Source organism: Gracilinanus agilis, unplaced genomic scaffold (assembly GCF_016433145.1).
Source record: "Gracilinanus agilis isolate LMUSP501 unplaced genomic scaffold, AgileGrace unplaced_scaffold42446, whole genome shotgun sequence".
NCBI lineage: Eukaryota > Metazoa > Chordata > Mammalia > Didelphimorphia > Didelphidae > Gracilinanus > Gracilinanus agilis.
In genome coordinates this window covers 1-13934 of record NW_025376296.1, presented here as the reverse complement: position 1 = coordinate 13934, position 13934 = coordinate 1, and the positions used below count along the sequence as shown (strand labels likewise).

At 44.4% G+C, this 13934-nt stretch overlaps 1 protein-coding gene and 1 long non-coding RNA gene across 2 annotated transcripts; both read left to right on the top strand.

The window, feature by feature from the left end:
- The first annotated feature begins 2931 nt into the window (after window positions 1–2931).
- Window positions 2932–6259, top strand: LOC123255281. Its single transcript, XR_006506754.1, has 2 exons — window positions 2932–3185; window positions 4638–6259. It is a non-coding gene; the product is annotated as an uncharacterized LOC123255281 (long non-coding RNA).
- A 4393-nt stretch (window positions 6260–10652) lies between these two features.
- On the top strand, window positions 10653–13879 carry MSS51 (MSS51 mitochondrial translational activator; the record flags this gene model as incomplete). The annotated part of the gene is made up of 5 exons (XM_044684112.1): window positions 10653–11912; window positions 12347–12502; window positions 12590–12714; window positions 12875–13444; window positions 13786–13879. Coding segments are annotated over exons 1-5 (1148 nt in total), but the record flags the coding sequence as incomplete, so codon positions are not given.
- Window positions 13880–13934: the final 55 nt, after the last annotated feature.

Genomic DNA, 13934 nt, shown 5'->3' with positions numbered 1-13934 from the left:
CCGTGTGTGTGTGTGTGTGTGTGTGTGTGTGTGTGTGTGTGTGTGTGTGTGTGTGTGTGTGTGTGTGATGTTAGGAATTCTGCTGTAATTCTCTTCCAGGCTGTGCCCTTCAGTTTTCTCTGGCTGCAATGTAATTAATTATGAGGAGAAAATTGACACAAATGGTTTTGTTAAGTGTATATTAAACAATCAAAACAGGAAATGGAATCACCAAAACTGCCCCACTTTTCCCACCTCCAAGAAAAGCTTAAATAGAAATGCTAGTAAATTACCTTGAGTTTTTTTTTTTTTTTTATGTCTTTCCACCCATAAACTCAATAATAAAACCAAACAGAGAAGGAAGTTAGGCAGCTCAGTTCAATGCCTGCTACTAGTCAGTAACTCTTAGATAGCTTATCAGTTTTCTAATGTATCCACAGTACATCTTTCATTCAGGTTTATTTATAATTATGAACCCTGTTCTATTTATTTATATACTTCTTTGGCAACTCTGTATATTCTGAATTTACATTCATCCCATTAGCTTAGGGAAGTCTTAAAACATTTCCTTCATTATAGGAAAAGTATAAGAGAAAGCAGCTAAGAACCCCTCTTCCTAAAAGACTGTTTAATGTCAGCATGGATTGGATTGGATGGAAAAATTGAGCCATGAGTACAGGTGGAACAAGCCAAGCTCCTCTGAAATGTTGTCTTGACGTGGCTTCAGTGTTCTGTTGATTTCCCGGAACACAAAATATTCTCCTATGAAAATATAAAAATACCTTTTGAAGCCTTGTATAAATGATTTTTAGATTATTTTACCATTTGGGGCTATTCATTTCTATGAACTTGGCACTATATTATTTAAGAAATCTTTTGCACAAATTAAGCAGCTTTATTGAAATAGGCGGTTTATCCTTTTTTTTGCACTTTAGTCAAAGAAATGAACCAGTACTGATATTAAATTCGATAAACTATATAATAAGATGCCACCCTTGCCAGGATATCTTATCTTGATGTTGTGGCCAAAATTGAATAATGTTTTATTCTTCCTGATCATTCAGTGTGCCATTTGAGATACATAATTCAAGGCATTGGTTTACTAAAATCTATTAGGGCTCTTGTCAGTCCATCCTTGGTAGCTGAGAATTATCAGAGGAAATGAATTGCCTCTGGAAGAGTTTAACTGTTATCAAGTGATATTCCTTTAATTTAATTTAATATTCTTTATGCTTCAGATTGTCATTTCTCTTTGCCAAGTAGTCTGTTATGGTGTACAGGTTTAAATATGATATTTTCTAGAAAGTATTTAGAAGCATTCATAGGCCTCAAAAGACAGCAAGGAATGCAGACTGATCCTGGGAAGGAATTTACTTTCTAATAAAATCTATAAAGCTTAAGGAAGTATGGATTGTCACATTTTAGGATTAGAGGCTTTATTACTATTGGCTGCCATACTCTAGAAGCTGGTCCTAAAAGTAACACCACTTTAATTATTGTAATAACAATACATTTCTGTGTCTCAATAAGCTATGAACTGATTCACTTTAGACTACCTCTGTTCTCCAGAGGAATGATTTAAAACAAGTTCTTTCCAAAAGGAAAAAAAAATCACAACCCAAAATTGTTATAAAAATTACTTTTTCCTTTTAGATTTTTGAAAATTGTAATAATATTTGTCTTTATTTTGATGAGTGAGCATGCCAGTGGTGAACTGATAGAGGTGGCTGCTTTACCTAATGGCTTCTTGTTTGAGCATATTGCAAGGGTGTTTTCGAATTGTGCAGCACTATATTTTTAAACTGTGATGTATACAGTGGATATTATGTGTATGTCTGCTTTGGTTAGTAATGTATTTTATCATTTAAGGAAAATTAACTACTCCTTTGTTCAGTGTTCATCAAATTTCCTTTTGGGCGTTAGATTATTTTAAAAGTTTTACAATCTAGCAACTTTCTTTTTTCTCTTTCCCAGTCTCAATGAATTCTTTAAGATTCCTTGGTATTCTCCTCACTCTTATTAACTGCTTTAAATCAAATTTGCCATCATTCTTATAAGATGTTTACAATTAAATGGTCCCTTCAAGAACACTTTCATTGGCCTGACAATAGAAATAGCTCTGTGATAGAAGATGGAAGTTAGTCAGGGGAATAGATCTCAGCAGTGACAGTGGTAGACATAGCTCTCTCTAGATCTATCTGTTGATTTGCTTGGAGAGCATTCTATTGATAGGAGCAAAGACAAAAATGACCTGGAGGAATTGTTGATGATAAGAAGCACCACTAGCACAATGGAGTTCTCTAAATGAACCAGTGCCCTAGATAGCTCCGTGTATTTGCCCCAAGCAGCTCCTTGTTGGGATAGATCCTGAAGGCATTTTCTGCATCTCTCCCCATTTCACTCGAATTTGAGTAGTAGACTATTTGCTGAGCAGCCTTTACCCCTTTACCTTTGTGTATTAGAGACCAGCTTGGCCTCAAGGTTTGATCTTAGCTGTTTGTAACCGTGGCATTGTAATAGAGAGAGCACCTTCCTATTAAGTTTAATAAGTTAGGGTTAATAAAGACTCCTTTATTAAAGAAAGGGCACCATTCTCAGTGTTCAAGTTATACCCACAGATGCTTATTAATTTTTCTGTTTTAAATCCTAACCCCAGCCTCCATGACTTCTGTCATTTAGACCTTGATGACCCACTTTTGAGAAAGCCAGGCATGAAAGAAAGGGACCAGGAAACATCCATTTTTAATTACCGTTAATTCCTGTTTTAGGATTTCTCTTTAGAGAATTTCCCTGAGACTGTGATGGATAGAATGTAATACACATACTATAAAATTCATGAATTGTTGGAATACTGGATCCCAAATGTCCACTTAACACTGGAGTGAGCTGGGGCAGGTGCTGAGCTGTCTGTGTAAAGGAATGAATCCGTCTCTTCTGTGCCCTGAGCATCGTTGTCATTAGTGCTATGTGTAATTGTGCTATGTCAGGAACTGGGGGGTTGGGGTGGAGCTCTCCCTTTGACATATGGGCACAATTTCTTTTTTTTGTTAGAACTATGGATGGTGTAGCCTGGGGTACTGTGATATTTTAAGTTGATCATTGCCTTTTCTGCTGTACGATATGACCCTTCTCATCTCTCTCGTTCATTTTGCATGCCTCTGCTCCCTTCTGTACAGCCACAGTTGAGGCAATTGAGGCTGAAAAAGGTACGATCAGAGTCCTTGCGCTGGGCAAAGATCTGTGGTGTGTGGGTGGGCATCAGAAATGTCCTGTGGGTGGGTCTCACTCTTAGCTTGCACAGCCCAAGATGAATCAGACTCACTGACTCATCATATTTACCCATAACATTCCTTTTTCTCCTCCCCTCCCCCCAAGACTATGGTTCACAGTGATAAGACATGGGAAGGTGGTTTTTTGGGGTTTGTTTTTCTTTGTTTTCTAATACAAAATACAAGCAATATTTAACATCTTTGTTTTATTAGTATACAGCATGCTAAAGTTTATCTCGCGGTGTCTTCAGTTGCTTATTTTAATGGAAATGTCTAAACTTAACCCCCACAAAGAGCGATTCACTTCATGTTTTGCATGTTTTTGCTCTATTCGGGTTTCTTTTAGTGGAGTGACTTTAAATTGGGTGTGGGTTTGTTTTTTTGCCATTTTCCATAGTACACCCAAATGTGCAAGAATTGTCCTATTTTCCCCACCACAGTTTGGGCTGTAGTCTGCTTCTACGATTCCTGTTTATGTATTTCATGTGTTGACCTCTGATAGTGCACATTGCTGAATATGTCGCTGCCCCAGCCGTGTGTTTGATACATGGTGCAAAGATTCTGAGCCCCAGGGATTGCACGTATGAAACAGCTTGTTGACCCCCACAATGTGGGGACTTTCTCGTGCATGTTTTGATTGGGGGATGCACCTTTCCTGATGAAGTGAGTGACAGGCCATAGCAGTTGGAGAAAGATTGCCATACTATACTTCAGTTTAGTATTTCTAAATAATACCATGTGACTGGATGGTACAGTAAGGAGTCTCCTCCTCTAGCACAAGACTAAATGCCTTTGGCCATCAGCTCTCCTCTGGCCCAAACCTCCTGAGGTAGAGATGTTACCTCCTCGTTCTCTCCCCAGAGATAGGAGTTCTGAGGCCTCCTCAGTACGGCCAGGCCAGTGAATTTTAACTTGTTCCTCTTGACTCTTTCTTTCCCTCCTGTTTCTGTGCAGCTTTGGGAGGCTGCTGAGGATCAGATCAACCTTGTTGTGGTTCCTTAGTGCCCTGCCTTTCCCAGCTTCCTTAGTTTATCACTCAGTGGAGATCTCAGGGTCGGAGTTAGAATGAGCCTGAGGCAAACAAGTCAACTTGACATTATTAGTTGGTTTTCAACTGGGTTGGGTTTTGTATTTTTTTTCTTATTTCAGTTTTTAAGGCAATGATAGCAGGTTACATCCATGATGCTCTACTATTTTCTAATTGAATCCATGTTTATTATTTAACATTTTAGAGGGAAAACTCAACTTAGAAGTTTTTTTATGCTGCTTATAGCCATGATTGCTCCTTTGGCTAATTTTTTTATCTTTAAGAAAAAAAATCATTTATTATTTTTTAAAGTTAGACTTTTTTTTCCTCTTACTGACTTATCAAATTTGCATTTTGTTAAGCAATACGAGGATTCTCTCCACCACATAGAATCTGCAGTTTTGAAGAAGCAAAAGGTTTGGATAGGATCAATGAGAGAATGCCACCCCGGAAAGACGCTGGGCAGCAAGATGGTTTCAATTCTCTGAACACCGCACATGCCACTGAGAACCACGGGACTGGCAACCACGGTGCCCAGTGACCCACGACTTCCCGGGGACTCTCGCATCCCGGGCCCCAGATGGACAGGACACCCAAGGAGCCAGAGGGATCAGCTAAGCTGACTGTAACTGTCACCGGTCCCTTTGGAGAAACCATTGTGCTTTTGAGACCCCGATTCCCTCCCCAGAAGGAGGCTTGAGGGCCCTGGGACCTGCTATGCTATTGATGAGGTTGCATTGCTAGCAGCCGAGCCAAGGTGGGGAGTAGAAAGCAAGGGGTCTGGGGGCTGTTTTCTCTGGAGAGCATCTTGACCTCCATTTATGCTTGTGATTCACACATTTAAGTTTACAAATGAAAATTCCTCCCTCCTCCCTTCCCCATAGAACTAGATTTTTTTTCCAATCAAGACTTCAGACACAATTCTAAATGCTATTTATTCATGGATTTTGGTTTCATAAAATGTCTTTAAAGGTTATATTAGAATGGTCTTAAAATACAATTCTGAGGTTACAAAACTGTATTTTTGAATCATGGGGAAAATACCAAAAAACCCAGTTGACAAATATTCAAAGTGCTAACCTCAGGTCTACAGTCTTCACTAGTTCTGTATTATAGTTTAGTTTTTGATTATGGATGCATACTCTCTCTCGAGGCAGAACTTTGTTATTTGATCACAGATCCCAAAACTCAATTTGAATCTTTTTTGCCCAAATCTTGAGATTTGTACCCTTGGGATTTAAGAAGAAAACTTCTAAATTTCAAAAGTACATACAGTTACAGAATTGCTCATTTAAGATATCTTTAAAAAAGCTTGTACGTTGTCAAAGTAAATTTTACTTCAGATCATGTCTGTAAAACTTGACATTGTATTTTGTGTATGCATGTTTTCATTTTGCAAATATTTAATATATAGACCTATGATGTACAGGTACGACATGTATAGGTTGCCTAGATGTTATGGGGACTTTAGTTTATTGTGAGTATTCAAATTACTTCAATAGCCAACAGGGCTGTTGGCTTTCTATAATTTTTATGAATTCTTATAAAGGAAATGGAAAATGTCCTGGAAGTGTTTTTGTTTATACAAATGCTGCATAGAAGCTATGGTTCAGCTCAACCATTCAGACATTCGTGGAAGCGTAAAGTTAAAAGCGTAAAGTTAAAACTGCATGTTGAAGTTTTTATTTTGATAGTTACAGGACTGCTTGGTTAAAAATAAATGGAACCATGTGCTAGTTTTTCACAATTATTGGTCTGTCTAGATTGCCGCTCTAGCTGGTATCTCCCTTTACTTTGGTGACCTCATGCCCTGGAACACAACTCAGAACTCCAGGCAGCGGAGCCATCTCTTGTTTTGTTTGCCAGAAAGTGCACCCTGTATGGTCTCCTGTCTAAGTTGGAAATATTATGCATGTGCAGGACTATTTGAATATTTTATAAACAGTAGCACACAATAAATTCCATGCATGGGCCGCTGCTCCTATCTCTGTGTTGGTTGTTTTTTTGGAAGCTGTGCTCTAATCTTACCTGGCTCAGTTTTTGCAAATTAGAAGATTTTCTGATCCTATTTCTTTTCAACTCAGTGGATGCCATGGAGCTGGGATGTCATCTCTTTTAAAATAAAATAAAAAAAAAAGAACATCTTATGTCTTTGATAGTGAACTGCTATAGTGATTTGACCAGTCAAATTCTTGTCATCAGAAAGTCTGATTTTCTTGACATTGCATTTGTTCATTTGCCAGCCAAATCTTTATGGAAGAGTATCCTGTGTAGTTGTAAAATTTCTAAAAAGAAAATGGCAGTGTTTTTGGACTATGTTATTGTGCCCTAGGATGGATTCATGGTTAGTGTTAGCCATTTATTGGGTGTTTTTAACAGCAGACAGAAAAAGTAAAGAAATTTTGCAGTTATGAGCTATTGAGTTCCCAGCCTTGGCACTTTTTCCTAGACACCAAGAGAAAGGAGATTTTTTTGCACATAATAGGAGATCATTGATAAAATTACTATTGAGCTTTATAAACATTATAACATAAGTCATAAACATTGATCAAGAGTTATCATAGATTTTCCCTCAATCCAGGTAACCAACAATACTTTTCTCAGGGGCTGATTATTTTTCCTTTAAATCATTGTCATCCTTTTTATTCCAGGAATTATCTCTAAAGGGGTGAAGTGCTAATTTAGGGTTGTCTGATGATGCAGTTAGCATAGGGAAGATGCGCACCTCTAATATCATTTCTAATTGACCATTCGACAGCTTGTTATGTTAAGAGTAGGGGTGTATGGGGTAGTCAGGGAAAGACTAGACTCTAGTGTGAGGGCTTGTAGAACCCTTTTCAGGGCTGCTTTCTTGCTTTTGTGTCCACCCAGCCCTCACTAGGGCTCTAAGAAGCTGTCACATGCTCAGTAGCCTTAGCAGGCTAGCTAGATCAGGTTGAGGGTAACCAGGAGGCCTCAAACCTGTTGATGAGTTAGTCTTGCCTACCCCAGGCATGTGAAAACTTCCCCTGGCAGAAAGGACAGATGAAAACAGTTGGTTCCAGCGGCCTCGCAGGGGTAGAAGCAGGCTCCATGGACCACTTAGGGCTTGGTTTGTCCTCGGCATCACAGGCTATCCCCAGCCATCTTGTCTTCTGTCCTGCCACTGGACTTTGCTGACTGTGGAAGAGAGAATGAGGATGATGGCTCTGTGCAACTCTTCTTCACTTAAATCCAATTTATGCCCGTGTCAAAAGAGGGTACCCATGATGTCATTTTGGTCCTCTTCAAGTACAAAGGACAAGAACCACCACTGGTGTCAAGAGTTAATCCGCTCTTTAGCCCCGAGTATCACCACTGTGCTTGAGGAATGCCAATGGGGTGACACTGATATGGGGTAACAGAGAGAAAAGAAAGGGTATAAATCAAGGATGCTGGAATAAGACGGCTATTCTTGAAGATATTCCTGTCTGCTCTCATTGCAAAGTGTAGAGCTATTTATAAAGCATCTCGGGGAAATGAATCTTTTGTGGTCATTTGGATATTAGGAAATCTAAGTGCCTTCTTATACAAGTCCACCCTGGGGAATGTAAATTAGAATTTAAATAAGATGTTTCCTTGATTAGGTTATCACCCCCTTTCCTAGTAAAGGATGGCCCTTATGTTATCTCTACCTTAAAAAAAGCCCCCCAAAACAACAGACCTTTTTAAAATCTCTCAGCTATGCTGCAATAGACACTATCGACAGAGCAGAAGACTAAACAGTTGAACAAAACCTTCCAAAGAGTCTCCCTTCGTTGCTTATTTCTACTTGTTGCTCACAAATCTCTCCTGCCTGTTGCTGTTACTTTGGCATAGCTAGGAGCAGGTGGGAAATACAGAGTCACACTGGTTTCATGTCCTGGGAACTTGTATTCTATCTTCCAGTTAAATCAGCCAGTATTTATAAGTGCCTACTTTGTGCCTTGAAGTTGCCTTTTAAAAGCATTGGGTCTCCTGCTGCACTTCACTCTCTGTGCCATCAGGGGCAGTACCTGTGACTGGCTACATTTCCAGGTATTGACGATCTCATCCTGCTTTTTGGTGACATTTGCAGTGTAGGCTATTTGCTGCCAGAGCCAGATGAGACATCTGTGAAACGCCTAGAAAAGCCTTTTAACCATATAGAAGGCTGAATATGACCACTGATCTGTGGACCTTCCTCTGAGCCTCAAACTCACTGCCACCTGTAAGTGGATAGGAACTGGAGGTCCTTTTGGTGAAAACAAGTATAAATTCCTTCGTTCTACATCCAGTGCAGGTTTAATCGTCAATAGCTAATGGCAGAGACTCATGCCTGGAAGAGTGAAACGATGGTTGACCCAATCCTGGGTCTGACTGCTAAGATAATGTCACAGGTCCACCTTCCTTAGTCATAAGCACGAATTAGGCTGGACAGAAATTTAGCCTATCATTTCCTAGAAGTTATACCTCCTTATGATGAAGTAGGCATTTGGAGTCAGCCTTCCTAACACCTCCATTCAGAGGTACTTCACTTTCCTTTTAGGGAAAGTAAATTTTAGGAATATTTAAGTTATTTTCCTTACTTATTACCTTATTTGAGCTTTTCTTATCCTTCTCACTGTGTTTTACAGAATACATAAGCCTGGGTAAAATCCTATCAGGTTTGATATATAGTCTTAATTATACTAAACCAAAAAGGACATTCCACTACAGTGTTGATGGAGAGCCTACCCCAGACACAGTTGGTATGTACGTTTCCTTCATACCCACCTTGCCCTAGTTGCAGGACCCTGATTCTCTGAGGCCCAGAGTCACCAAGTACCTATGCCAACAAATACCGATGAGCAGATCTCATCTGACTTTGCCTGAAGTCAATTCAGATCTGGACAAAACAGGAACACTGCATAGGATTGGAAGCAGCCTGTGGGGCCAAGGATTCTACTTCACTCTGTCTGGTGTCTCCTTTTTTCCTAGCCAGCCTTTGATGAATCTGAAGTGTTGACAGTTACCTGAGCTCTATTGGCAAAGAATAGGGGTCAGAATAAGCCAGGTCTTTGGCAAGGGGCCAATCCCCCACTATTCTCATTAGGGAGAATTTGGTCCTGGCAGTCTAGCTGGCAGGGGATACTCAATCACAAGGGTCCAACATTTCAGCGGTTTGGAGAGTAAAATGATAGGAGAGAACAGCTGTAGCTCAGCCATAGCCCAGAGTCTGAGGAAATCAAGCTTTCACTTCACTTGAAAGAAAGAGAAGGAAGGGACCAAGGGCTTAGCACGGTAAGTCACTTCTCCATCAACTTGTCTTCTTGCTTAGTTTATAGCTGAGTGAAGTGTTTATCCCCCAGGAGAGTGTTAATCACTGACGAAGGAACTGAGTGTGACCATTCGAGCACATTCAAATAAATAGATAAATGTCTTTGTGCTGTCTCCTCTCATTCCTCCCCCTTTGAGGAAGATATATCCCCCCTCTCCTTCCCCCAATAACCTGCTCTCCCCTTTCCTTCCCTTCCCAACAGGAGGGAGGGAATCAATTTTTTAAATCACTGGTGACTCAGAGAAAATAAGAATTCAAACAAAGACAGACAGATGGGCCCTTGGGTGGTACAAGAAGCATGAAGGGGGAAAAAAAGACTTTGATTCAGTAAAACTGCAGGGAGAAGCTAAGGGTTTGATGTAGGAGCTCTAGATCTGAACTAGGGCTGCTTGGGACCAGGGTTCTGGGTCATGGGAGAAATGGTATCCTCTCCATGAGAAGATGTCCACACTTAGTGACTAGAGAGTATAGTCGGGTCTTGCTTGCTGGAGATCAACTTTTTTTAGACTGATGTAATGCTCCTGCTTGGGGTTAGAATGGAATGAGTGAAGACCTCAATGTTGGCTTTCTTTTCCCTTTTTATTTCTCATCGCCTGTTCTATCCCTAGTGCCTCCCATTTCTCCATACATTCCCTTGTTGACCTTATCAGGCTTCAGGGAGCCTGGAGTTGTTACTGGGAAAGTTGTAGTCAGAATCCTCAATTTGGATGAGGACAGTGATATATATAAATGCTATCGTGTATATATCTGGTTCCTCCTCTCTGTTCCTCACCTCTAACCCCTTGCCAAGAAGTCACTTCTCTCTCCTGGATTTTGTATATGCACTAGACATTAAAGACTGCCAACCCATTGCTCTTCCACTCCTTACTCGTCATGAGACAAACCCTAGAGCGTTTGTTTGTTGGCTCATCCAATGGGGAGAGAAAGTCTCCATAGAAATAGAAATATGGGGCAAAGAGTAATTTCCTTATCATCCCTACCTTTAGTTGGCTTCCATTTCTAAAGGAGAGCTCAAGGTTAGTTGGTTAGTTGGCAAGATGGCATTTCTAACTTAAATAATAAGGTCTTGCTGTGAGGAACCAAGCTTACTGTTCTCCTGTCATTCCCACAGTAGAATCCCTGCTTTCTTGAATGTAACTAGGGATTTCAGGGTAAACGGTGGAAGGGAAGCAGATAGCCCAGGGTAATCCATTTTGTGGTCTCTGGACCTGGCCACTTGTTGGTGTAACTAGGAGAATAGAAGGCTGGGCCAGGTAGGTGGTTTGGGGGGGGGGTTCATTTTTTTTTTTTTTTGCTAACTAGCCCTGCCCCAGAAAATGATCTGAGAGTTTTTCCCTGTGCACCCAGAAGTCAGAACAAAGTCAGCTGGCCTAAGGCATGATTTATTAACCATCCTGTCCCTGGCATCATTTCTCCTCATCATCATTTCTTTTACTCGTGGTGCTTATTGCAAAGTAATCCCTCTATCAAATCCGCATCATTCAACCTCTTGATTTCTACACTACTCCTTTTTTGCCTTAAAATACATGCTGGACTCCCTTTTTGCTCTACCTCTGACTGCCATATCAATTCTCCTTGTCCATGGCTCGATCTCTGGCCTCAGTGTTTTCTAACTCCCCTTTGATCCAACCAAGCTCTTGTGTTGCTATCCCTGTGTTTAATGCCGTGTTCAATGCCATGTTCCTGCCTCTGCCTTTACAAACATTTTCCATCTCATAAAAAGCTTCATCTGCACCAATCCGTGTTCCCCCAATTAGTAATTCGTCTCTTTTAGGAGAGCCTCCCTGGAGATGTCTCTGCCAAAGCTAGGCTTTTAGTATTTTGTGCGGGGCTTGTAGGCTGTCGGCGTGTGCTTGCTCGGCTTTTAGGGTTCTTGCGTGTCTTTTCTCACGTTTGTTTGCTCTCCCCAGCTAGAGGGTTAAATCACAAAGTGCCTTCTCTTGTTATTCAGAATGCCCTGTTCTGGGTTTCTCTCTGTGCACTAGACACTCAGTAAATATTTGTTGACATCAGAACAGTGCCCTCTTCGGAGAAACTTGAATAAGCTGGGAGAGGTCCGCTCTGGCAGGCTCGTTCCACGAGGATCCAACCCTCAAAGTCTGTTCCACATCTAGGCCACAGACTCCAGCTGACCTCTAATGGCTCCTCGGCGGCAGCGGCGGCACCACCGACGGCACCCACAGCGCTCCGCACCTGTGGCTCCCTCCAGGGCCGCCCCGGCCCCTCCGGCCTCTGGCCCCAGCATCCATGCACTCGGCTTCCTCTCCCTGGAGAGGAATGTGCCTGGCCTGTCCCAGGTGATCCTTCAGAAGCTGAATTTGGAGAGCTATGAGGAATACAAGTGAGAGCTTCGCCCTAGAGAGAGGAAAGGCTTTGTGGCTGGCGATGGGAGGGGGATTATGAGGAGGCGTTAATGGAGCATTTGGATTCCTTCTCCGGACCCCCATTCCCTCAGCTTGCCTGTCATCCTCCCATTCATGAAACAGTTGGAAATGGAGAGGGGAGGGGGCAGCTAGGTGGCTCAGGGGATAGGGAGCCGGGCCCTTCCTAGCTGTGAGACCCTGGGCAAGTCCCTTCACCCCATTGCCTGGCTCTTCTGGCTCTTCTGCCTCGGAACCAGTGCACAGGGCGGATTCGGAGAAGGTCGGGGTTTTAGAAAAAGAAAGAAGCGGATGGGGTGGGGGTTTGAGGAAGTGCGAGGATCAGAAGATGGGAGGGAACCTGAAGACAGGACCAGAGTCTGTGGGCACGGATTGTTCCCCGTTGTCTCTGCAGGGCTGTGGTGAATGGGGGAAGCCCTGGGCCAGGCTTTGGGATCTCTAGTCTCAGCGACATGTTCCAGCGCCTGGAGGACACCTTCCAGTTCTGCGCCCGCTGCCGAGTGCTTCCTGACCAGCTGCCCGTCTCCAAGGTCCTCCGGCGCTGTAAGAGGTAAGGAGCTCCCCGGGAGGGGGCGCCCCGGGGAGGGACCCCGTGTGCGGCTGGGCGTGGGGACTCCCGTGGCCCCTTCCCCACCAGGTGCAGAAACGTCTATTACTGCGGCCCCGAGTGCCAGCGAGCAGACTGGCCGCTACACAGGAAGGTGTGCTGGGAGCTTGGCCTCGTGGCTGTAGACCGGCTGCTGGAGTGGCTGGTGGTCACAGGTAGGGGGAGCGGGGGACAAGATCCCGGAGGAGCAGAAGCGGGGTCCGGATGAGGACCGGCGGGGTGGGGGCGGGGAAGGGAGCTCATCAGCCCACCAGGAAGGCATTTGGAAAATTGTGGGAGCCCTCTCATTGTGCCTTTTCTCCTTGGTCCCCTCAGGTGACTTCTCTCTGCCTTCAGGGCCTTGGCCGTGGCCGCCAGGCGCCGTTCGGGACTGGGACACCTGGTTTTCCATGTGGGGGTCGCAGCTGGACACCACGCTCGACTCTGTGCTGGGCAGTCACGCGATGTCCGCCCTGTGGGACAGCGTGGGGCGGCCCCGGCCGGACCCGGAGAGTCTGCGAGGCTCCCTGCGGCGGCTCCTGACAGACACCCTTTCTCAGCCCTTGACGTTGGGCTTGGGGCTCCGGGCCTTGGTGGGGAACACCGGAAAGCCCGGGGGGACGACGGTGCACGTGGTGGGGGCCTCCCACGTGGAGGCTTTCCTGAGCCGCCGAGGGGCCTACGAGGAGCTCACACACATGCTTCCTGGACACCCCGGCCTCCTCGTGACCATGGTCGGTGTGGACTTGGGGGAAGAGGCTCCCCCACAGCTCGCCTCCCCTCCCCCCTCAGCCCCTGGGACAGTGCAGCTCAGCAGCTACCGGGGCCTCTATCACGCCTTCTGGGAAGAAGAAGTAGAGACGGGCCGGGCAGTGCGGCCCGATCTGGTGGCAGGCTTCCATCCAGGTAAGGCGAGGACCCCCGTGGGGCCGGGGTGCCCTGGGGAAGTCTTCGAGCTGTCCCTCGGACTCCACTCACTCCTTTAGCCTTTATTTCTGCCTTAGTCACTTCAGCTGTCCTGCGAGTCTATACTCGAGTTTTCTAACCTTTACCTTCTAAGACAGAAAAAGGGCAAAAGTCAGGCAAATGCGGGCTCCAGGCATGAGCTGCCCCCAAAACGAGCATAGCACCGACCTCAGCTGGCCACCGGCCGGGTCTGACCCTGACCAGAACCGAAGGAGATAGCCGGGAGGGTGTTGGCGCAGCCCCGCCGCAGCTCCCGTCCTCCTTCCCTTCCCTCTGCTCAGGTTTTCATGCCAACCAAGAGCTGATGGCCGGCTGGCTGCCCACCCTGCTGCTGCTCCGTGACTACGAGATCCCCACCCTGCTCACGGTGTACAGGTGAGCCCCTCCTTGTGCCCCCAGCCCCCGCGGCTCCATCCACCCCCGGCCTGAG